This window comes from Rhinatrema bivittatum, chromosome 10 (assembly GCF_901001135.1).
Source record: "Rhinatrema bivittatum chromosome 10, aRhiBiv1.1, whole genome shotgun sequence".
NCBI lineage: Eukaryota > Metazoa > Chordata > Amphibia > Gymnophiona > Rhinatrematidae > Rhinatrema > Rhinatrema bivittatum.
Window position 1 is genome coordinate 115,118,927 of NC_042624.1, and position 23,186 is coordinate 115,142,112.

Sequence of the window (23,186 nt, forward strand, 5' to 3'; positions counted from 1 at the left end):
ATAACCCCTTTAAACCTCATATAATGAAAAACTTGTTTTTTTTCTGTTCAAGGATGTGACGTGAGGAGTGAAGGTGAAAGCACAGTTTACCTATCCTCAGCTGTTGTACACAGGTTGAATATTCAGTGCACGAGATAGCAAAACATCATCTAAGCAAGGAACCGGGCACGGACACCTCAGCAGAAAGGAGGAGGCAAATATTCAGCGCCTCTGAGCTGGATAGGCAGGGACTTTTCATGCTAAGTGGCAACGGCTGAATATCCGATTCCGTTCACCGGCTGCCACTTAGCCAGATAAGTACTTAATCCGATTAAGTAGTCAGCCGGATAGATGGTGGGTAGGATGTGGGCATAATGGGGAGAAGCTACTTACCCCACTGTTTTATCAGTAATTGGCTTTAAATGTTTATCCGCTCCTCGGATTTCTACTGGCAGATGTAATGAAAGCTTGAAATAATTTTCTTCAGATTAAAAAACAAAAGAGTAAAGACACACAGAATATGATGACAGGAAAGATCCCTAAGGCACATCTATATCTCTGGCTAATTTCCTTCTTGTTGCAGTGCCAGAGACCCTTCTTGATCCTGTGGCTTTCCATTCACTTCTTTGCAACCAGGGGAGATCTTCCGCGCCTGTCCCAGGCTTTCTTGAATCCTGTTCCTGTTTTTTTGCTTCCACCCACCTCCTTCGGGAGGCTGCTTCACCCATCCACCACCCTTTCCGTGAGGAAATCGTTTCTGGTGCTAACTTCTGTGTCTATTCCCTTGGAGCCTCATAAGAACATAAGAAAATGCCATACTGGGTCAGACCAAGGGTCCATCAAGCCCAGCATCCTGCTTCCAACAGTGGCCAATCCAGGCCACAAGAACCTGGCAAGTACCCAAAAACTAAGTCTATTCCATGTTACCATTGCTAATGGCAGTGGCTATTCTCTAGGTGAACTTAATAGCAGGTAATGAACTTCTCCTCCAAGAACTTATCCAATCCTTTTTAAACACAGCTACACTAATTGCACCAACCACATCCTCTGGCAACAAATTCCAGAGTTTAATTGTGCGTTGAGTAAAAAAGAACTTTCTCCAATTAGTTTTAAATGTGCCCATGCTAACTTCATGGAGTGCCCCCTAGTCTTTCTACTATCCGAAAGAGTACATAACCGATTCACATCTACCCGTTCTAGACCTCTCATGATTTTAAACACCTCTATCATATCCCCCCTCAGCCGTCTCTTCTCCAAGCTGAAAAGTCCTAACCTCTTTAGTCTTTCCTCATAGGGAAACTATTCCATTCCCCTTATCATTTTGGTAGCCCTTCTCTGTACTTTCTCCATCACAATTATATCTTTTTTGAGATGCGGCGACCAGAATTGTACACAGTATTCAAGGTGCGGTCTCACAATGGAGCGATACAGAGGCATTATGACATTTTCCGTTTTATTCACCATTCCCTTTCTGATAATTCCCAACTCGCAATTGTTGGTTTAGAAGCTTTTTGACCCTTCTTGGGATCGCCCCACAAGACAAATGATTGAAAAGTCGGACAGGATTTGTGACCTCCAAATAACGTAACAGAGATTGTCTGACATCTAACCGATGGAGTTCTTTATCTAGCTGATAGAGAACAGGTGAAGCCATTTAAAGGGATTAGGTCCCTTTAAATTTGTAGAGGAGGCGCGGCCTCGCACCTAAGGATGGCGGCTGCCATCTTGGATTTTGCACCGCGGAGGAGAGACGCCGCTGGACGCCGCGAGGGGGGAGCAGGACGGCTCCCCCTGCAGCGAGCAGCACCGGAGGCCACACGGGAGCGACGGCCCGAATTGGGGCCCTCCCCAGGGGCTCCCGCAGCGAAGGAATGCCGCAGCCAAGGTAGGGGGCCGCGGTCGTGGGGCGCCACAGCTGTGGAACACAACATCCTCTCTGTTTTCTTGTAACCAGTTGGCAACCCACAATAGGACACTGCCCCCCCCCCCCCCCCCATGACTTTTTAATTTCCTAAGAAGTCTCTCATGAGGTCAAAAATCCCTTCTGGGAGCGGGTTCAGCCCTTACCCGCTCCCAGTAAGGTCCAGCGCAGCTTCTGTCCAAGCCTCGCTGGAAGTGTAAACTACACTAGGTTTACGCTAAAAGTCTAGCCAGAAAAGAGGCAAATATACCAAAACTTGCCATTTAGACAGATAACTAAGTTATCTGTCTAAATTGCTTTTGAATATTTACCTCATAATTTTTTTTTATTTTATAAAGTATGAGTGTAAATTACAGTAGCCCCAAGCAAGATAAATTATGCCGGGGTAGCTCTGTGCAAGCTAAAATGTGCATGTGCTCAGGCGATGCACAGAGGTTTTTCAAAATTATCTTGTCACCTAAGTTCACTTTGGAAATACTCTGTCAAGTTTACATGTATATTGTAAATGAAGACTGTACCTCTCTGCAAGTCATTATAAAATTAACTGGTTAACAAAAAAAAAAAAAGCTCTAATAAGCAGACAAAACTTTGAAATTGTCCATTCAGTGTGCAGCAGTGGTCAAAAAAGCAAACAATGTTAGGAGTTGAGAAATGAATGGAGACTAACATGGTGAATGTCATAATGCCTTTGTATCGCTCCATGGCAAGGCCACACCTAGAGTACTGTGTACAGTTCTGGTCCCTGCAGCTCTGAAAGGAAAAGGTACAGAGAAGGGCAACCAAAATGATAAAGGGGATGGAACAGCTCCCCTATGAGGAAAGGCTGAAGAGGTTAGGGCTGTTCAGCTTGAAGAAGAGATGGCTATGGAGGGATATGAGAGAGGTCTATAAAATAAGGAGTGGAATAGAATGGATAAATGTAAAGTGGTTATTTATTCTTTCAAAAAATACAAAGACTAGGGGTCATTCCATGAATTTAATAATAGAACATTGAAAACACATCGGAGAAAATTCATAATTCACAATTAAGATCTGGAATTCATTACCTGAGGATGTGGATAAGGCAGTTAGAATTGCTAGGTTTAAAAAAGGTTTGGACCAGTTCCTGGAGAAGTCAATAATCTTTGGGAATTTGTCACTACTTATCATTGTGCGATAGTCTGCATGGGATCTGTTTAATGTTTGCAATCTTGCCAGGTACTTGTGACCTGCAATGGCCACTGGTAAGTTTTAAATTCCACCAAGTCAAGCCCTGCTAAATTCAAATAAAGACATAAGCTAGAAACCTGGGGCTCAGTTTTTAAAACCCACCGAGCAGGTAAGACGACCAGGTATAATCTGAGCTGACAGTCAGCCGGAACTAGGAGCTACTTAGTTTTTTCCACATGACTATCTGGCTAGAGAAAAGTTTACATCTAATCTAAATATGAGCTGGTAGATACTTATTTTTGCAGCCTGGGTAGAGCAGTTAAAATTTCACCAGTTCGTGCTGAAGACCACGCTAAGCGGCTAAATTACAAAACGCACCCTGGGAGCCCCTCCACGTAGGCCCCTTTTTATTGACTGCAGATCTGAGCACAGCGGGGATGATATTTTAGCAGGTTAGATCTGTGTGGTTAAAGCCCCATAACAACGACGGCGAGCCCAGCCCAGAAAAGTTAACGGGCCCTTGCGGCACGTCGGAGACTTACCGGTATCCACGTCATTGTTCTTCCAGCAAGGAAATAGCCCCCTACGGTTCCACGAGCTGCACGGACGGAAGACTGCAACACAAGGGCAGATTATTCAGCTTCACCGGGAACCGATTTACAGAACGGCAAGAAGCAGGGCTGAAGGGCCCCCAGGAGACAGCTACATCATCGCGTGGTGCATCGCACACAATCGCTTTCTTTTCTACGTTTTGTCATTTTAGCGTTTTTATGGCGCTCCAAACTTGGGCGCCGTGCAGAAAATGTCACACAAATAAAACGAGGCCTTAAAAGGGCTCACAATCAAAAGGTCCCGATACTTTCTAGCAGTTTTGGCCTCCAGGGCGCAAGCAGCAGATGAATATGGACCTTTCCAAAATATCTACTGTCATAAAAAGGGGCTATTCGGCTGCTAGGCAGGGTGCATTCAAACTCTCCAAAATGCATGCACCAGGGCCCAAACAGAGATATTCGGGACAAACAGCAGGCAGAGTACATTATCTGCATCCTTTCCCATCCTCAAAGATTATATTCAGTATTCTCGATACACGGCTGGGGTGTTTGCCTTCCCAGGTCCTGTACTCATGCACAGAGCTAGTCTACATGGCCTCCCTTTTCCCTGGATTGCTCCCATTATTTCTTATGGGAAGAAATGTATTTTTTTTTCCTCCTATGGAATAGAATCAGAAGAAACATTTCAGCAAAAACTGCAAAAGAATCCCTCACTTTATTTTAAAGAGGCACAGTGGCACTTGTCTCTTCTCAAGCGGTTTTGCTGGACCTTACCTAACGTACAACCATCTCACCACATTATGCTCATCTCCCCTCGGCCTCCACTATCCTAATTCATATTTCTTTCTGCAAATCACTCTCGCTAGTGGCCTCCCCACTAAAATTAATGTCCCAGGACAGGGAATGCAATGGCTTCTGCCAGTGTTCTCTAAGACTGGAAATGAAAGGTTCCCGAAATTGGAGGTGGGCGGGATATGGTGAACCCTAAGAGAAATCCAGAGAGGAGAGCCCTCCGGGAGAAGGTGAGAGCAAGGGGAACCAGAGCAATCAGAAACTGACCGCACTTGTCCTGAACCCCGCAGGACGAGGCCAGTGTGCTCCCGGCCTGCTGTGTCTCCACCTAGGCATGCACTTTCTGCAGTTTTCAAGGCCCCCGTGGCAGGAAAGGGACAGACGGTGATTCCTGATGACCTCAGCGCGGCTGGGTATCTGAATCCCAGCCGTGCTCTTAGTGGATGCCTCAGCAACAGGTCCTCCTGCCTTGCAGTGCGTGTTGCTAATAGGGATGTGAATCGTTTTCCATATCGTCTTAACGATAGAAATCGTGTGGCAGGGCAAGAAAATCGTCTTAGGCACGATTTTTTAGTTAAAAAATCGTTAAAAATCGTTTTTTCCGATTAGTGCGCACTAACTCGAGTTAGTGCGCACTAACGGGAGTTAGTGCGCACTAACTGGGAGTTAGTGCGCACTAACTGAAAATGATACAATTTGACACTTTTCAGGTCAGTTAAGGTCAGTTTAGGAATGAATATGTATTCCTATTGGCTGCCCTCTTATTTATTCATGTTACCAAGTTTCCTACTGACAGTATATGGGGGATGGGAAATGGAAACAGTTGGTAGCTTGACAAAACAAGTAATGTGATCAGTCAATGTGACTAGAACTTGTGCCCTAACCCTGATACCAGGGGTATTGTGATCTTCCTGCACACAGTGCCCTATCCCTATTAATACCAGGAGTGTTGTGATCTTCCTGCACACAGTGCCCTATCCCTAATACCAGGGGTGTTGTGATCTTCCTGCACACAGTGCCCTATTCCTGATACTGGGGGTGTTGTGATCTTCCTGCACACAGTGCCCTATTCCTGATACCGGGGGTGTTGTGATCTTCTTGCACACATCCCGATATCAGGGATAGGGCACTGCGTGCAGGAAGATCACAACACTCCTGGTATTAATAGGGATAGGGCACTGCATGCAGGAAGATCACAACACTCCTGGTATTAATAGGGATAGGGCACTGCATGCAGGAAGATCACAACACCCCTGGTATCAGGGATAGGGCACTGTGTGCAGGAAGATCACAATACCCCGGAGGAGTGAGGGTCAGGCAGCTCCCCCCTGTCTGTGAAGCCAGCCTCTCACTAGTAATGCAGGGAGGGAGCTGTCTCAGACTTCACCATCCTCCCCCCCCCCCTTACCCACACACCATTCACTAGCTGGGACATGGGGGGAAGTCAGGAGTGAGGGTCAGGCAGCTCCCCCCTGTCTGTGAAGCCAGCCTCTCACTAGTAATGCAGGGAGGGAGCTGTCTCAGACTTCACCATCCTCCCCCCCCCCCCCTCACCCACACACCATTCACTAGCTGGGACATGGGGGAAGTCAGGAGTGAGGGTCAGGCAGCTCCCCCCTGTCTGTGAAGCCAGCCTCTCACTAGTAATGCAGGGAGGGAGCTGTCTCAGACTTCACCATCCTCCCCCCCCCCCCTCACCCACACACCATTCACTAGCTGGGACATGGGGGAAGTCAGGAGTGAGGGTCAGGCAGCTCCCCCCTGTCTGCGAAGCCAGCCTCTCACTAGTAATGCAGGGAGGGAGCTGTCTCAGACTTCACCATCCTCCCTCCCCCCTCACCCACACACCATTCACTAGCTGGGACATGGGGGAAGTCAGGAGTGAGGGTCAGGCAGCTCCCCCCTGTCTGTGAAGCCAGCCTCTCACTAGTAATGCAGGGAGGGAGCTGTCTCAGACTTCACCATCCTCCCCCCCCCCCCTCACCCACACACCATTCACTAGCTGGGACATGGGGGAAGTCAGGAGTGAGGGTCAGGCAGCTCCCCCCTGTCTGTGAAGCCAGCCTCTCACTAGTAATGCAGGGAGGGAGCTGTCTCAGACTTCACCATCCTCCCCCCCCCCCTCACCCACACACCATTCACTAGCTGGGACATGGGGGAAGTCAGGAGTGAGGGTCAGGCAGCTCCCCCCTGTCTGTGAAGCCAGCCTCTCACTAGTAATGCAGGGAAGGAGCTGTCTCAGACTTCACCATCCACCCCCCCCCCCCTCACCCACACACCATTCACTAGCTGGGACATGGGGGAAGTCAGGAGTGAGGGTCAGGCAGCTCCCCCCTGTCTGTGAAGCCAGCCTCTCACTAGTAATGCAGGGAGGGAGCTGTCTCAGACTTCACCATCCTCCCCCCCCCCCTCACCCACACACCATTCACTAGCTGGGACATGGGGGAAGTCAGGAGTGAGGGTCAGGCAGCTCCCCCCTGTCTGTGAAGCCAGCCTCTCACTAGTAATGCAGGGAGGGAGCTGTCTCAGACTTCACCATCCTCCCCCCTCCCCCCCCCTCACCCACACACCATTCACTAGCTGGGACATGGGGGAAGTCAGGAGTGAGGGTCAGGCAGCTCCCCCCCTGTCTGTGAAGCCAGCCTCTCACTAGTAATGCAGGGAGGGAGCTGTCTCAGACTTCACCATCCCCCCCCCCCCCCCTCACCCACACACCATTCACTAGCTGGGACATGGGGGAAGTCAGGAGTAAGGGTCAGGCAGCTCCCCCCTGTCTGTGAAGCCAGCCTCTCACTAGTAATGCAGGGAGGGAGCTGTCTCAGACTTCACCATCCTCCCCCCCCCCCCCCTCACCCACACACCATTCACTAGCTGGGACATGGGGGAAGTCAGGAGTGAGGGTCAGGCAGCTCCCCCCTGTCTGTGAAGCCAGCCTCTCACTAGTAATGCAGGGAGGGAGCTGTCTCAGACTGGTATCAGGGTTAGGGCACTGTGTGCAGGAAGATCACAACACTCCTGGTATTAATAGGGATAGGGCACTGTAAGAGATGACTGTAGTAGATTGAATAAAGATCTGATGTTTCTGCTCTCCTCACACCAAACAAAAACAACACACAAGCAGAGAAGCCCTTCTTACAAAGCTGAGCTAGTGAGTTAAGTAGGAGGAAAAGTAAACATACTGGTGCCAGTGTGGCTACTTAAAAAATACACTTACCAACAATCAATTACATATATTTGAACTGTGTACAGTTCCAGCCAGGACCACCTTTCTAAAATGCACAGTGATTGGCAAATTCAACATGCACTAGCATTTCAGGTGCCTGCTAACAAAAATAATAAACAAACAAGTTCTAGTCACGTGAGTGCTGATCATTACATTACTTTTTTTGTCAAGCTTCCAACTGTTTCCATTTCACATCCCCCAACCATATTGGTAACATCAATAGATAAGAGCACAGCCAGCCAATAGGAATACATACATACATATTCATTCCTAAGTGACCTTTACTGACCTGGGAAGTGTGAACACTTTGTTTCATTTTCTGTTGGTGTTCGTTAGTTTCCAGTTCCATTTCCCATCCCCCCAACCATCACCTCAGTGGTAACCTTGGTAACATCAATAGATAAGAGGGCAGCCAGCCAATAGGAACACATATTCATTCCTAACTGACCTTCAGTGACCTGGAAAGTGTTTATTTGTATCATTTTCAGTTAGTGCGCACTAAGCGCACTAACGGGGAGTTAGTGCGCACTAACTCGAGTTAGTGCGCACTAACACGATTTAACGATTTTTAACGATAAATCGTTAGAATTTCTATTGTATCGTGTTCTATAACGATTTAAGACGATATAAACATTATCGGACGATAATTTTAATCGTTGAAAAACGATTCACATCCCTAGTTGCTAATCCTCCCTGTGCCTTGGTCTTGATGCCCTTGTGCCTGCCTCGGGATCCTGCTATCTCACCTTGCCTTCTTCGTGCCCTCAGGGGTGGTTCTTTAATGAGGCAGGGTGAGGCGGCCGCTTCAGGCGGCAAACTTTGCAAGCAATAAAAACTGGGCCCCCCCCCCCCCAAAAAAAACTCCTCTAGCGGCCGCCTCAGCCTGCCGCCAAAACAACATAGGACCCGCGGACCTCTGGAGGATAGTCCTGGGGGGAATAGCAATGACGGAGGAGACCCCGGCATGCCACGAGTGGAGCACGTCCTGCTCGCGGCGAAGATGAAGGTCCATGCAAATGGAAATGAAAACGTCGTGCCGACGGGGAGGGGAAGGGCCTTCTCCGGTTCTCACTTGGTACCGGTACCATGGGGGGAGGAAGGGGAGCTGTAGAAAGCAATTCGTGGGAGGAGGTCACGCAGCCGTGAAGGACTGCAGTTGGCGGAGCTCTCCCTCCTCCCACCAGTGCCATGCAATACGCAGCCCAGCACTTCCAGCAGTTAAACCAGCAGCGACAGGCCGGCCTTCCTGTGCGGCTGCACCGTCCGCACGGGGGGAGGCCCAGTGTCGGGCCCACTGGAATGTGCTGGTCTCCTCTAGCGGTTACTTTGGGGTCAGCCCTGGAGGCAGCGTCTTCCTGCATCAGAATCAAGTCGAGGCCCGGGGCTTCGAGGAACCTTTAGACTTTATTTACAGGGGCCATATCAGTCTGGCCAGGTAAACTATTGATATAGTGGGATTTTCTCTACTGAGATGCAGTTTGGTGTAAAAGTGCTTTTTGCATGCTTTGAAGACTTCTCCTCGCTAATGTGCACAGATGAAGGGGATTTCCCAGGATCAAGTAGAACAGCAAAACTGAAATGAGTAGAGCTGAATCTTGCACTTAGTTTTTCCTCCGAAAAATAAACTGACAGAGTCGCAACCTCCTTGGCCAATATTGTTTTTTTATGTGAAAGTCCGAGTTATTTGCTAGAAGTTTCCTGCAGCAACTTAAATCAAAGAACTGAATTAGTAGGTCAACTTGAAGAACTTATACCAGAGCAGCCTTAGCATCTAATTATGGATAGTTCTTTCTTGGCTGATGGTTGTTTAAATGAAATGGCAGTATTTTTTTTTTTTTTTTTGCCAAATCAGTTTGAAAATCCTACTTCCAAGCTGGTGGGTCTATCTGTCCTGTGTCCAGTTGTAGGAGCAGTAAAACGGGAGAGATTAGGACTGTTCAGCTTGGAGAAGAGACGGCTGAGGGAGGATATGATAAGAGGTCTATAAAATCATGAGAGGTCTAGAACGGGTAGATGTGAATCGGTTATTTACTCTTTCAGATAATGGCTATTAATCAAGTTAACTTAAAAGCCCGATTTTAAAAGGGCCGCGCGTGTAAAAACAGGGGGTTACATGCATAGCCGGGACTTATGCGCCGAGCACAGTTTAGAACGGGCCCGGCCATGCCCGTAAGCCCCATTACGCTCAGAAGTACTGGGCCCTGCAAAACGAGCAGGCCAGGGGGCATGGTCTGGGCGGGTCAGGGTGGGGCCGAGCCAGGGCAGCGCCATTAGCAGCTGTCCTGGGGAAGAGTGCACCGGCAGCCGGCCGGCAGACGGTGTTTACTTCTGCTCCAGAGGAGCAGTAAGTACAAAAATTAAAAAATGGGGAAGGTTAGGGTTAGTTTAGGGATTGGGGATGAGAGGGGAATAGGTAGGAAGGGGCATATTTATAAAATAGCCGTGTCCCAAACTAACTTTTAGGGAATAACCACTGCTATTAGTAGCATGGGATCTACTTAATGTTTGGGTACCTTGTAACCTGGATTGGCCACTGTTGGAAACAGGTTGCTGGCCTTGATGGACCCTCGGTCTGACCCAGTATGGCAACTTCTAATGAAGGCCCCAGTCAGAGTGAGTGAGAGAGAGATTGTGAGCCTGGGGGGAGATAGGATATGTGTGGGGGGTGGGGGCAGAGTGGGGGCACCATCTCTTCCCTCGCCTCAGGCAGCAGATTGCCTTAAGGTGCCCCTGCATGCCCTTGCCTTGCCTCTTGCACCCTGCCTGGTCCTTGTCCTCAGTGTCTTGTCTTGATTCCTGGCTTCGTCCCCTGCTTCGGATCTCTGGCCTTGCTTCTGGACTGCCGCCTGCCTCCACCCTAGCTTGGACCTGGATGCCTACTGCTCGCTGTCTGCCCCAACCTCAGCCTGGTCCTGGATACCGTCTACTCGCTGCCAGCCCTGACCGCTGCCCATGCCTGAACGTCTACTGACCGCTCCTTACGGGACGTTCGCCTAAGCCCTGCCGGCCCCTGGACAACCTGCTGGAAACGGGGCTGGGGTAGGTGAAGCTCCAGTTCCTGTAAGAAGGAGTCCACCAGCTAAGCGCGCCACGGCCCAAGGGCTCGCATCATCCGTGACACCATACGCATATTTAAACTAAAAAAAAAAAAAATCCCAACTCAGAATGAAAACCTCTTTGAGACCAACTTTTAAACATGGATTTTGGTAGATTTCCTAGAGGAGTAAGTTTCAAAGTTGGGACCGTATTTGTCATCTTCCCTTTATAAATTACTATTACTTGTTCAACCCAAGTCAGCCTCACTCTCCCCAGACTTAATCACCGCCTCCTTTGCTAATATCGGAATTTCTTCATTGTAGCTGCCGGAAAGTGCAAAGTCACAATCAGTGATGAGGCAGCAGTTTTACAGCTGTTAGCACAGATTTTCTGAAAAGAAGATGCTAAAGCACACATCTGTTTAAAAGCGAAATAATCTTCCGGAACTATTTTTATCTTAATTAACAAAGCTTGGGTGGCATCTGACTAAGATGCATTTTCCCCAGATAACGTCTATGCTACGGCTCAATCCGTTTTTTATTTCTGTTTACATCCTTAATCATGCTGGACTCCATTTCAGATACTATCCCATGAAGAAGAAAATTGTAATCCCGGTTATAGGAGCGGTAACTGGACTGAGACCGGGGTCTTGTTTCACGGTGACAAAAGGCTGGCAGGGGGGTGATGGCTTGGAGCAAAGGTTTGCACGTATGACCAGCGAGAGGTAAAAGAGCCACTAGCCATTGCGGGCGCAGTTCTGCAAGTTTTCCCAGGTGGAAAGGAAACTATTTAAGGCATCGTGGCTTCTTAAATCACACCCAAGATATACATTTCCAGCAAATATCGGAAGACAGAGAAAAGCTGACAAATAAAGTTTTATAGGGGGCATTTAAAAAGCCAGTTATTCTGAGGCTTTAAAAAAAACAAACAAAGCTTGGCTTTCAGAATCAGTCTTCCAGGTCCCAGACATTTCTGACCTCTTCTTTCAATTGCCATGGGCTAAGCATCCATTGGGAAGCTATTGAACTGGTACCCAGTTGGTTGCTTGGTTCGTAAACCATGAGAAAACATCTATTACATGAATCCAGAAATCACCCAAGACATCTGGGGGTCTGATATTCAAAGCACGTTCAGCGCTATTTATCTTATTTATTTAAAATCTTTTCTATACCGTCGTTAAGCAGTTGCCATCACAACGGTTCACAATAGGACACAAAAACTATATGTTGTGAATAGTGTCTAGAATTCTAACAATTACACACGTGCCATCAAAATACTGTAACCGTTTCATCATAACTATTGTATGGTGGGTGTTATAAGTCGTGTCCAGTTTTCTCTGTCTACCTGTAAGATAAATTACTACTTAATATTTATTTATTTATATTCTTTTTTATACCACTGAATCCACATTCAGCGGCTGTCACTTAGCCGTACTGAGTGCCTCACACAGCTAAAAAGTTAGCCGCATCAGAAGTGGGCGTTAAGTGAATGCACTGGGATGCAGCGAGTCAGCCGTACAACTTATGTGGCTAACTGCCGATATTCGGACTTAGCTGCGTAAGTTGTACAGTTAAGACAGATGTATCCCAGAGCCGGTTAGAATTACATGGCTGAGCGCTCCCTTATACACATAGAGTCAGCGACATAGCCGTGCTGCTGAACATACATGTTCTAACCGGCTAAGTTACTTAAGCGGTCAGTTTTGAATATTGACCCTCTTGAAGCCTCCAAATAGTTTCATCTAAATTGAAGGCGCTGGTCTATAATAATTTATTTTTTGGGGGGGGGAAAGCCCCAAGCTTACCCATATTCCAACGACAAGAACAAAGATAAAATAGACGACCACCACGATGATGTCTGGTGTTCCAAACTTCTCATGACTTGGGATGTAGCTGCCGGGAGGCCGAGTTGGCGTTTCGGTAGCATGGCTCATGGCTGCGGCGTGAAAGGAGTGTGTGAAGTGCATCCCCTGCAGAACGGACTTTGATGCACCCTTTCTTCTTGCCTCACCTTTAATAATTAACCTGTTCAAGAAGATAAACGTTAACGAAAGTAACTCGGACTAATCACAGCGGCGAGCCAAACACTTGGTTTTTATTTCTTGAACGTTAAGTGCGTGCGGCGGAGGTGCAGTTCTCACTGCTGGCTGGCATTTCTTCGAGGTTCTGCCTTTGGGCCTTGCCTCTTGTGTCGTGATTGTGAAAGCTCATAAGAGAACACCGTCTGAGCGCAACCATCCAGTAACCCAGGTTAGGTCATCCTGTATGGACTGTGCTCGGAGCCTGGCCTGGGACTAATAACAGGGTGTAAAGTCCATATGTTTTTTTTTCTCATCAGAGGCTTTCCTGCAGCTTGTAGGTGACTTGACCTGTTGTTCTAGGTTTTGCGTTATACACTTGGGAGGCTGAGTTCTGGTTTCGATCACATACAGTTACAGAACCAACGCATAGAAATGAAAACATTAATGGATTGGGGGGGTAGCCTCCTCAAAGTGGCAGTGAGAGGGGTCCTGGGCATGCATAGGGAGGACAGGAAGTGGGGCTCAGCTACCAGTCTGGCCACGTGCTGCCAAGCACAGCAATGTAGAGCTGTGGCATAGCAGCAACCTATTCTTCCTAAGCTAAAAGCTTACAGGGTGTAAACGAAAGGTAAAATGTCAAACTTGAACATACCCATGCATTTTTACATTTTCTGCTAACATGAAAAGGGCCCTCCTGCTGCCTTTGCCCCACTTGTTCTGCCACTGAGATTCATTTTTATTAAGCCCATCCAAAAGCTGCAAAAAAAAACAGTGAAGGTCACGCCATTGTGGCAAAGAGAATCTCTTTAGTGGCTGGCATTGTAGCGTCTGCGCCAATGGATACGTAAACAGTTTTAATCAGGAATCTGGTAAACTCAGGGAAACGAGTAATCCGCTTCGAAGTGCTGAAAAAGTGCGAAAAGCGGAACAATAAAGTCTACATTAAAAAAAAACCCAAAAACAAACCAAAACTCAAAGCATTCCAAAATCCAATCCAAACCAATTATTTTCTAGTAGGGATTCCCCCCCCCCCCCCCCCCCATTAGAAAAGAAGCAAAGCTCAATGCTACCCATGATCAGTATTTTCACATACTCAGGGAGCGCCCTCTGCTGGGTATTCCAGGAAAGCAGCAATCAGAATTCAACAAGGGAATAAAGATCAACAAAGATAATAAGGGGATACCTTTTTAATTGGATTAACTCATCACAATTCTTCATGGGGAGTTAACATTGTCAGGTCAAAATAAAAAAAAAAAAAAAAGGTCAAGGCAAAAAGATGATGCCATCTGAATATTATTCTTGTTATTATTAACCATTCGCATACCAAATGTGCACAGCACTATAAAGAGATTACACGTGAATCACAGATGACAAGAAGTTGCCCTGCTGTACAATTTTGATTTTCTGGCTTTTAACTGTTCAGTTGTAATCCCTTTCAGAAACAATTTGTGGGCAGATTTGCAATTCAGGGCAAACTTAAAGCTTGAACAAGTGCTATAGTGAGCAAATGCTGTGTGCTATTGCTCAGGAAACACTTTTTTTGTTTTCTTCAAGTGAATTTTTCATGCTTTTCGAAAAAGGTGGTAGATTAACACAAGCACTAGAAACAAAAGTCATCCGTGTATCCCCAGAACAGGTACAGCATGCACAGAGGCCAGTACCTCCATCATCACTCTGCTCTGGAGGGACCTTACCAATGTATGAAATGCATCCCCTACCTGTCTGTTTATAGATACTACTTAACCCAAGATTCCTTCTTTACTCTACCTGTATTTATGCATTCTCTGTGGATTCATAGTACTTTTTTTTATTATAATCTACCTCGAGACCATCTTAGGACATGGCAAAATGTTAAATGTTTATAAATAAATACATAAATAAGAATCAACCAAATAAAGATATTTATGTGCACAGGCTTTCAGAAGCCTCCTCAGATAATCTGAGGTCTGGAAAGCTCTTTATTTAAAAATTTACGGTATATTCCATTTCATTCTGGAATAGTGTTTGAAGCAGATTACAAAGGGTTATAGACATAATAAAATCGCAAGTTACAAACAGCCAAAGGAAAACTTAAAAAAACCAACGCAGAATAATACAAACTTACTCAGGCAGGTAAACATGATGATACTGCTGTGGTAATTCATTGCTACTCAGACTTCCATGGTTTCAAAATGCTTGACAAATTAGGTAAGTCTTCAACGCGTTCTTAAAGGCTTTAGGTTAAGCACTCATGTAACGAGTTCCAGGAAAATGGGCCGGCTACTGAGAAGGCTCCCTCACGCGGGGTGGCGAGGTGCGCGGCTTTTGACCAAGAAACTCCCAAGAGATGTTTTTTGGCTGGGTGTAGAGATCTTGATGGTTTATAAACTCTCGGTATGGTATTAACCCAGTTTGTCTCCTGGTCCAGGCAAGATGCCACCACAGTTAAAGCAGAGGCTTCTTTCAGTCTTCAAACCAGCATCACACAAATCCTTATTAGTCTTCCCCTTCAGGCTTCCTGAGACGCTGGGAGAGAAATCTCTGCCTGTCCACCTGGGAGAGGGTCCCAGCTGCAAATCTCATTTCAGCTCTGACTCTGGAGAACTAGGGATGGTCGGGGTTCTTATTACCTTCTCCTTAAACCAAGTCCATAGAGGCTGTACCCCCACTGTCTGCCAAAAAGTGCATGTAACACGCTCTGACAAAAGATGACCTTCATTACTAGAAAGCTCTCCCATCCTCTAGTCCAGCCTACATGATTTCTCTTAGGAAGAAAATCTCCACTTTAAACATGGCACATATTGTAAATATTACACCATTTACAATCTGTGGTTTAGGGTTGGGACAGATAGCCAAACAGTAATAACTGATGCTGCAATACTTGAAACTAACAGGAAGCATATTTAAAACAAACTGGAGAAAGTAGGTTTCACTCAATGCACAATCAGGCCGTGTGATTTATAGCTGAGGATATGGTAAAGTGCATAACCCACCGTTAACTGGATAGACTTGCTGAAAGCCATCACTTATGTCCGGTGTGAGCAACAAGAAATGGATCTATTCTTTCGGATCTGCCAGTATTTCCTTGAGATCTGAATTGACCAATGTCAGAGACAGAATGCTGGGCTCCATGTTCTCATGTGTGGCAAGCTCCACAACACTCATAAAGCACATCCATCCCTTCACATTACCTATTTCTTCCCTTGTGTCTAAATATTAAATTAAATAATAAAAAAAAAGAACGTAACTGGACTTCCGGTCATGCTCTGAGAAGGGTGACAGCAGCCTGGCAGAGTACCCACTTAATTCTTCATTTTAAGTGGATTGCAGCACACTCAGAGCACGACGTCCGTCTGTAAAGAAGTGCGTAAGCAATCTATGCTGTCTCTGTGGGTGCATCACAAGGCTAAACACACCACCAGGAACAGTCAAGCTACAGAGACCTAGTCAGCTGCACAGACAGATGGCTCTCAGTGGCGGACCGAGGGAGGGGGAGAGGGGGGCCAGTGCCCCTGGACGCAGGGCCAAAGGGGGGCGTTGATGGCCAACCTAGAGGCCCAAACGGCCGCCGGTGAACCTCATCCCACCGGCGTCTGAGCAGGGAACTACTGCTGTGCTGTGTGCCGGACGCGCACAGCAGGAATATCGGCGGGGCCACGGTGGAGCTCATCCCACCACGGCCCAAAGAGAAAAGGTCACGCCCAAACCTGCAGGTGCCCCTCCTACTTCCTGTGCGCACGCGGCCCTGGAAGAAAAACGTTGCTGGAGCCACGCGGGCAGGAAGGGGGGTGGCGTTTATGGGTCCGAGAGGATCGGAGCCACCGTAGAGCAAGCTCAAGAGGCGAGAGGGAGGCTGAGGGCTTGTCCAGTGTGTATGGAGAGACGGCATGTGACAGTGAGAGCCTGTGCTTGAATGAGACAGCATGTGCAAGAGAGAGAAAGTGTGAGTGTGTATGTATGAGAGACAGCATGTGAGAGTGAGAGCCCGAGTGTGTAAAGGAGAGGAAGCATGTGAGAATGAGAACCTGAGTGTGTGTTTTGAGGGAAGAAGATGGAGAGAAAAGAAATAAGAAAAAAAAACACAATATAAAAGGAATTGGCAAAAAAAAATAAGAAAGGGAAGGTGGGAAAAAAAAGCCTGTGACCAACCGATTAGAAAACTAAGATCAGACAGCAAATGTTTGTGAATGTGCAAGAGTAGCACTATATGCCGATCTCGCAATATACGAGATCAGTGTGGAGCAACTGGAAGCCCACAAATGTTTAATACCGCGGGGCCTGCACAGAGGAGGCAGCAGAATGGGCTTCAGCGCCTCCCCAGCAGCCACGCGGCAGCAGAGGAACGAGAGAGGCTCTGAGGTTTTTGGCAAAAGGAAGAGAGGGGGTCTGCCTTCAGTGTGCATGGAGCATGTGTATCAGGGCCAGTGCAAGGTAATAGGTGCCCTAGGCGAACCTTCTGGTCACAGCGCTCCTGCCTCCGATCTACTTCGGTATGCTTCTCAGGGCCGCAAGCAGCGCCCGACGAATCTGTACTCACTCTTTGCCGCAAGCAGAGCACTCACAGCGCCACATGGATGCTCTTCAGCGTGGCGCCCCCTACTGGTCGAGACCATAGGCGACTGCCTAGCTTTGCCTAATGGATGCGCCGGCCCTAATATGTATGAATGGGAGTCTGCCTGGGGGTGTATGTGAGTGAATGCATGGGTGCCTGCATGAGGGTGTGTCTGTGTATGAGAATGAATGGGTGTCTCGCTGGGGGTCTGTTTTGTGTCTGGGTGTATGTATGTGTGAAAATCAATTGGTGCCTTCCTGGGGGTCTGTGTGTGTGTGAGAATGACTGGGAGCTTGCCTGGGTGTGTGTGTGTGTATGTGAGGGAGCCAGTGAGAGTGAGACCCTGTGTGGGAATGAGAAAATCCAGGGGACTGTGAGTGTGGGGGGAGAGGGTCTTAGAGCCTAAGAGTGTGTCTGTGTGAGAGAGAGAGAGGTTGTGGTAGGTATAAGAGCATGTATGTGTGTGTGACAGTGTATGTGTGAGAGAGAATGGATATGTGAGTATGTGTGAGAGAGAGAGGATAACCTCCTAATCCTCGACAATATCAGGGTGACTGGAAATCAAGAGCTCCCATGTATGGACAGCAGGGGCTTTTTAAAATCCTTATTAGTTTTAATTACTGGGTATTATTTGCTATGTGTGCTGTTTTGAAATATTTTATTGGTGCTTGGGAATTTTTTAAAAAATGTATATGTTTTTTTAAATAGAAATTATTCTATTTATCAGTAGTTTTTAAATATCCTATATTGTAGCTAATGTTGCCAGAAGAAGTATCTCTCTAAAGTCTCATCTATTGTTCATCTGGTCTGAACAGTCACCCCGGAGCTACCAGGCCTGCCACTGCAATAAGCAGAGTATGCAGATGTCTAGCAAACAGCAGGCGGAAATCCTGCCACCACATCGCTCCTGCAACTGTGCCATTGACTTGGTTCCAGGGTAGGTATCACTCAGGGTTAAAGTCTACCTGCTCTCTGCACCTGAAACAGAGGCCATGTCCAAATATATTAAAGAAAATCTAGCCAGGGGGTTGATTTGCCAATGGCACCGGTAGCCCCTGTGACATAGTAGGTCAAAGGCTATCGGCGCCATTTTGATCGAGGCAGGCCAGACAGCCCGAAGGGAGAAATCCCTCACGGGACCCAGCTGGACCACCAGGGATGTTAGTAAGTCTTGGGGAGGGATCGGGATGGTGGGGAGGGGGTTGTATTACAGTGAATTTTAATGCTTGGGGTGGGGATTTAAAAAATTAAATTTGGGCCCCTCCCACCGTACAAACCCAAAAAACTAATTTTCCTCATAGTTCGGTGAAAATCAGTTTCGGGGTTCGGGGCCCCCGACCCACGACGAATTAGGCAATTTCAGCGAAATTTCAACGAAATTGCCTAATTCATGCTGAAGTATGAAAGTAAACAGGCAAAATTGTTTTTTGTCCTTAAGCTCAGAATTGTTTTGACAAATGGAAGGAATGAGTGAGAATCTACACGGCCCGAGGTTAAAGAACCAACAGAATTTGTAAAAAAAGAACTCTTTAAACGATCAGACCAGCAAACAAGGAAAAACAATTGGCAAAATCTCAAATAGAGTGGGCAATATATAGAGTTGTTGTTCCAAAACAAAAATTTCGTTTACCGGATGCAAAAATGAAAGCATCAGTAATACCCAAGTCCAAACAAACAGACTTTAGAGTTTTAACACATCCAAGAATACAAAACTCAATTTCTCAGGCTGCTTGAGTAACTTGGCAGGAAATTGTGACTTTCCTTTGTTCCCAGCAGGCCTTGGTCTCCCTTAGAAACCCATCCGAGACTTGGGAAAAGTCCTCGTCTCCCAGTTTGAACAAAAGAAACCCCTGGTTGGTGCACGTCAACTCCTTCTTCCATGGACTTAGGTCACATATCTAACAGAGCATTGCTGTCAGCTGGGTCCCTACACTAGGGATGTGCAGAGGGATGCCATATGTTGCATTCGGGATACATATTCGTCGGGAGGGGGGCAGATACGTTGCATACGTCTGTATGGCGCCCCGATACAGTTATACGTCTAATCCTATTCGTTACCCCGCTAAAATTAAAATTTACTACAACCCCCCCCACCCTCCTGACCCCCCCAAGACTTACCAAAACTCCCTGGTGGTCCAGCGGGGGGTCCGGGACAGATCCCCTGCACTCTCACACTCTCGATACCACTTCAAAATGGCGCCGGATAGCCTTTGACCTATTATGTCACAGGGGTTACCGGTGCCATTGGTCAGCCCCTGTCACATGGCCATCGGCGCCATCTTGTGCTCCTACCATGTGACAGGGGCTGACCAATGGCACCGGTAGCCCCTGTGACATAGTAAGGGCAAGGCTATCGGCGCCATTTTGATTCCTGGCACCCGACTGCACGAGTGCAGGAGATTGCTCCCGGACCCCCGCTGGACCCCAGGGACTTTTGGCCAGCTTGGGGGGCCTCCTGACCCCCACAAGACTTGCCAAAAGTCCAGCGGGGTTCCGGGAGCGACCTCCTGCAATCAGGCCATTTTGCCAGTATTTAAAATGGCGCCGGCGCTACCTTTGCCCTCACTATGTCACAGGGGCCGACGGTCGGTGACATAGTGAGGGCAAAGGCTAGCGGCTGCCAGTACTCAAAATGGCACCGGCGCTAGCCTTTGCCCTCACTATGTCACAGGGGCCGACCGTCTTGGGGAGGGATCAGGTGGGAAGAAACTTGCTGTTCAGTCTTGGGCGGAGGCCCACTCTAGTAGGTTCGACCCAGGCCATCCACCTCCACTCTTCACCCCCCATGGTCAGGCCTGTTTATAATCTTAGCTCATTAAGTGTAAAGAAAAGATCACTGTACTTCTTTAAAAATAATTTCTAGTCCTAGTTTTAATATTGAAAAATGGCCAGTGTAAGCCTCCTACCAGGTCTCAAACTGAGGTGATTTTCTGCACCTTTGCAAAGCTTTGATTCATTTGTTTAACCTGAAGGCTCCATGTCATGCTCCATGCAATTAGGAATCAGGCAGAGTAATAAACTTCAGAAGTCAGATATAGTTAAAGGCTTCTGCTTTGCTAATTAACTACAATAAATTAAGAACAAGGCACATTCAGTATTCCAAGTTTCCAGCTTCTCATGCCCAAGCTACTACTCCACATGAAGACAGAAAGAAAATAAGCAGTGTTAGTGCACAGATTCACGGTGATAACAGCAACCCCTCCCATAACCTACATCTGCCACTGTATGTATGTTGGTAACTTTAATTTTCAAACACCGATAAAACAAAACTGGTCCCATAAATAGTAGCTTAAAACAAAATCCTTTACCTCTTTCCATCTCATTTTCCTCGTAGCTTGCCTGAGACTGTGTACACAAGTCACATTATTTGTATATCCGTGATTGTGTCTACACACACTGCACTGCCCCTCCCTGCTTGGCTTTCCGCGGAGATCTGGCATTTCTAGCCATTATGGTAATCACAAAAGGAGAGAATACAGATCCCCTAATCTTATACTAAACGCACAATTCTATAGGGAATCTTATATCAAAGATATGAAAACTTTAATATATCTCTGTCCTACACCTCATCCAATATTCATATAGGAACGCTCCACCATGTCCCAACAAGGATCCTTATTTCGCCACAGCTTCTTCAGGGGACGGTTATTCCCAACTCAACTGGAGGTTAGCGTTACCCTCCAATCACTTGTATAATATACAACTTCGAGGTGAATCAACAACTGGTTTCTTACAAAAACAAAATTAAAAAGAAATATTAAGCAGATAATCCCGCCCAACATTATCACAATAACCCCATACAATCCATAACTCACTTGCTCCACAGCTTTAACAAGAGCAGCAGCTATTCACCACATAGATGGTACCACAACCTAAAAATAAAAATAAGCTCTTAAAATTCTTCAAACAAGTACCATTAATCACAATTCTGTATAAATCACATGTGCTACCCTTTAAGAACATAAGAACATAAGAAATTGCCATGCTGGGTCAGACCAAGGGTCCATCAAGCCCAGCATCCTGTTTCCAACAGAGGCCAAAACCAAGCCACAAGAACCTGTCACTAGCTTTCATACTAGACACATTTCAAATTGCTAATTCAATCTTTCAATTCACAATCCAATTTGCGTGTACCTATTGCAAAACAAAGTACACAAAAATAATACCTCCTTCACAAATTCCCACACCGCTCAAGTTGACTGGAAAATAATATCACATACCTATCTTACCTTTACAATAATCAAATTCAATTTGAAAGTTCCCAACTATACTCCACGATACAGCAGCACAACCAGCTCCAACCGACAAATGTCTCTCAATGCAGCGATTCAGATTACCACGGTGAAGGTGACCAAATGGCGTATAACTACGCCTTATAATCGCACATTCAACAGCCACACCCAAAGAACCAACCCATACAACACAGACCACAACCAATCAAAACAAACCATGCTCACTCCTCAGCAACGTACAACGTACCCATTCACAAGCCAATATACAAACGTGCAACCAATAAAAAACCACATACTATCTAAAGCCACAAAAACATCACTTCGTAACCGCAGCAAAGCCATCGCTCAGTTGACCACTCCTCAACACAAGCACAATGACGTCATAAAAACCACATCGTGCAACCTCAACTAAAAGTCCACAATACAGCAAACATATCCACAACACAACAATCACTCAATTTACCCACTCATCTTCCAAAACACAATTGGAACCAAATGAATCATGGGGTTGATCAACTCCAATTTTTTGTCATCACTCAACTAAGGCCCAATACCCAAGGAGATGTGACAAGCATCCTATGGAAGCTTGAACAGAAATTAATATTCTGGTGGCGATCGGTTCAACTGTATGGCTTGAATATGGGAGTTGACTGGGAAGTATTCTATAAATAGTGTGTATGTTGGGTAATATCATTACTGGTGAGTGTGTTGTGTGGTTACAAGTAGGGTATGGTTTTTGTGTCATGGAGAGAATTTAGTGGTGGAGTTGTGTGTGTGTGAGCAGTGTTTGGTGGTTGATGAGTGTTGGATTTGTGTGGTGTGTTTCTGGTGCTGCGATTGTGTTTTGGAAGATGAGTGAGTAAGTTGAGTGATTGTTGTGTTGTGGATATGTTGTGCTGTATTGTGGACTCATATTTGGAGTTGCGCGATGTGGTTTTTATGACGTCATTGTGCTTGTGTTGAGGAGTGGTCAACTGAGCAAAGGCTGTGCTGCGGTTACGTAGTGACGTTTTTGTGGGTTTAGATAGTATGTGTTTTTTTATTGGCTGCACATTTGTATGTTGGCTTGTGAATGGGTACGTTGTTGTACGTTGCTGAGGAGTGAGCATGGTTTATTTTGATTGGTTGTGGTCTGTGTTGTATGGGTTGGTTCTTCGGGTGTGGCTGTTGAATGTGCGTTTATAAGGCATAGTTATACGCCATTTGGTCACCTTCGCCGTGGTGTTCTGAATCGCTGCATTGAGAGACATTTGGTTGTGCTGCTGTGTCGTGGAGTATAGTTGGGAACTTTCAAATTGAATTTGATCATTGTAAAGGTAAAATAGGTATGTGATATTATTTTCCAGTCAACTTGAGCGGTGTGGGAATTTGTGAAGGAGGTATTATTTTTGTGTACTTTGTTTTGCAATAGGTACACGCGAATTGGATTGTGAATTGGAAGATTGAATTAGCACGTTGAAATGTGTCTAGTATGTTAAAAGCTAGTGAAAGGTTAGCATATGTGATTTATACAGAATTGTGATTAATGGTATTTGTTTGAAGAATTTTAAGAGTTTATTTTTATTTTTAGGTTGAGGTACCATCTATGTGGTGAATAGCTGCTGCTCTTGTTAAAGCTGTGGAGGAAGTGAGTTATGGATTGTATGGGGTTATTGTGATAATGTTGGGCGGGATTATCTGCTTAATATTTCTTTTTAATTTTGTTTTTGTAAGAAACCAGTTGTTGATTCACCTCGAAGTTGTGTATTATAC

General features: G+C 46.4%; 1 protein-coding gene across 5 annotated transcripts in view; it reads right to left on the reverse strand.

Annotated features, from left to right (window-relative positions):
- Nucleotides 1-23,186, reverse strand: part of SLC5A9 (solute carrier family 5 member 9) — a 68,712-nt gene that overhangs the window by 41,745 nt on the left and 3,781 nt on the right. For 2 of the 5 annotated variants that reach the window (XM_029617943.1, XM_029617940.1), the window contains exons 2-3: nucleotides 12,456-12,675; nucleotides 3,592-3,663 (exon numbers count right to left, since the gene is read on the reverse strand). In XM_029617943.1, coding sequence (XP_029473803.1) covers nucleotides 3,592-3,663; nucleotides 12,456-12,675 — 292 coding nt within the window. Of the gene's footprint in view, nucleotides 1-3,591; nucleotides 3,664-12,455; nucleotides 12,676-13,323; nucleotides 13,347-23,186 lie in introns of those variants that run through there. The other 3 variants (XM_029617944.1, XM_029617942.1, XM_029617941.1) reach the window with 2 other exon arrangements.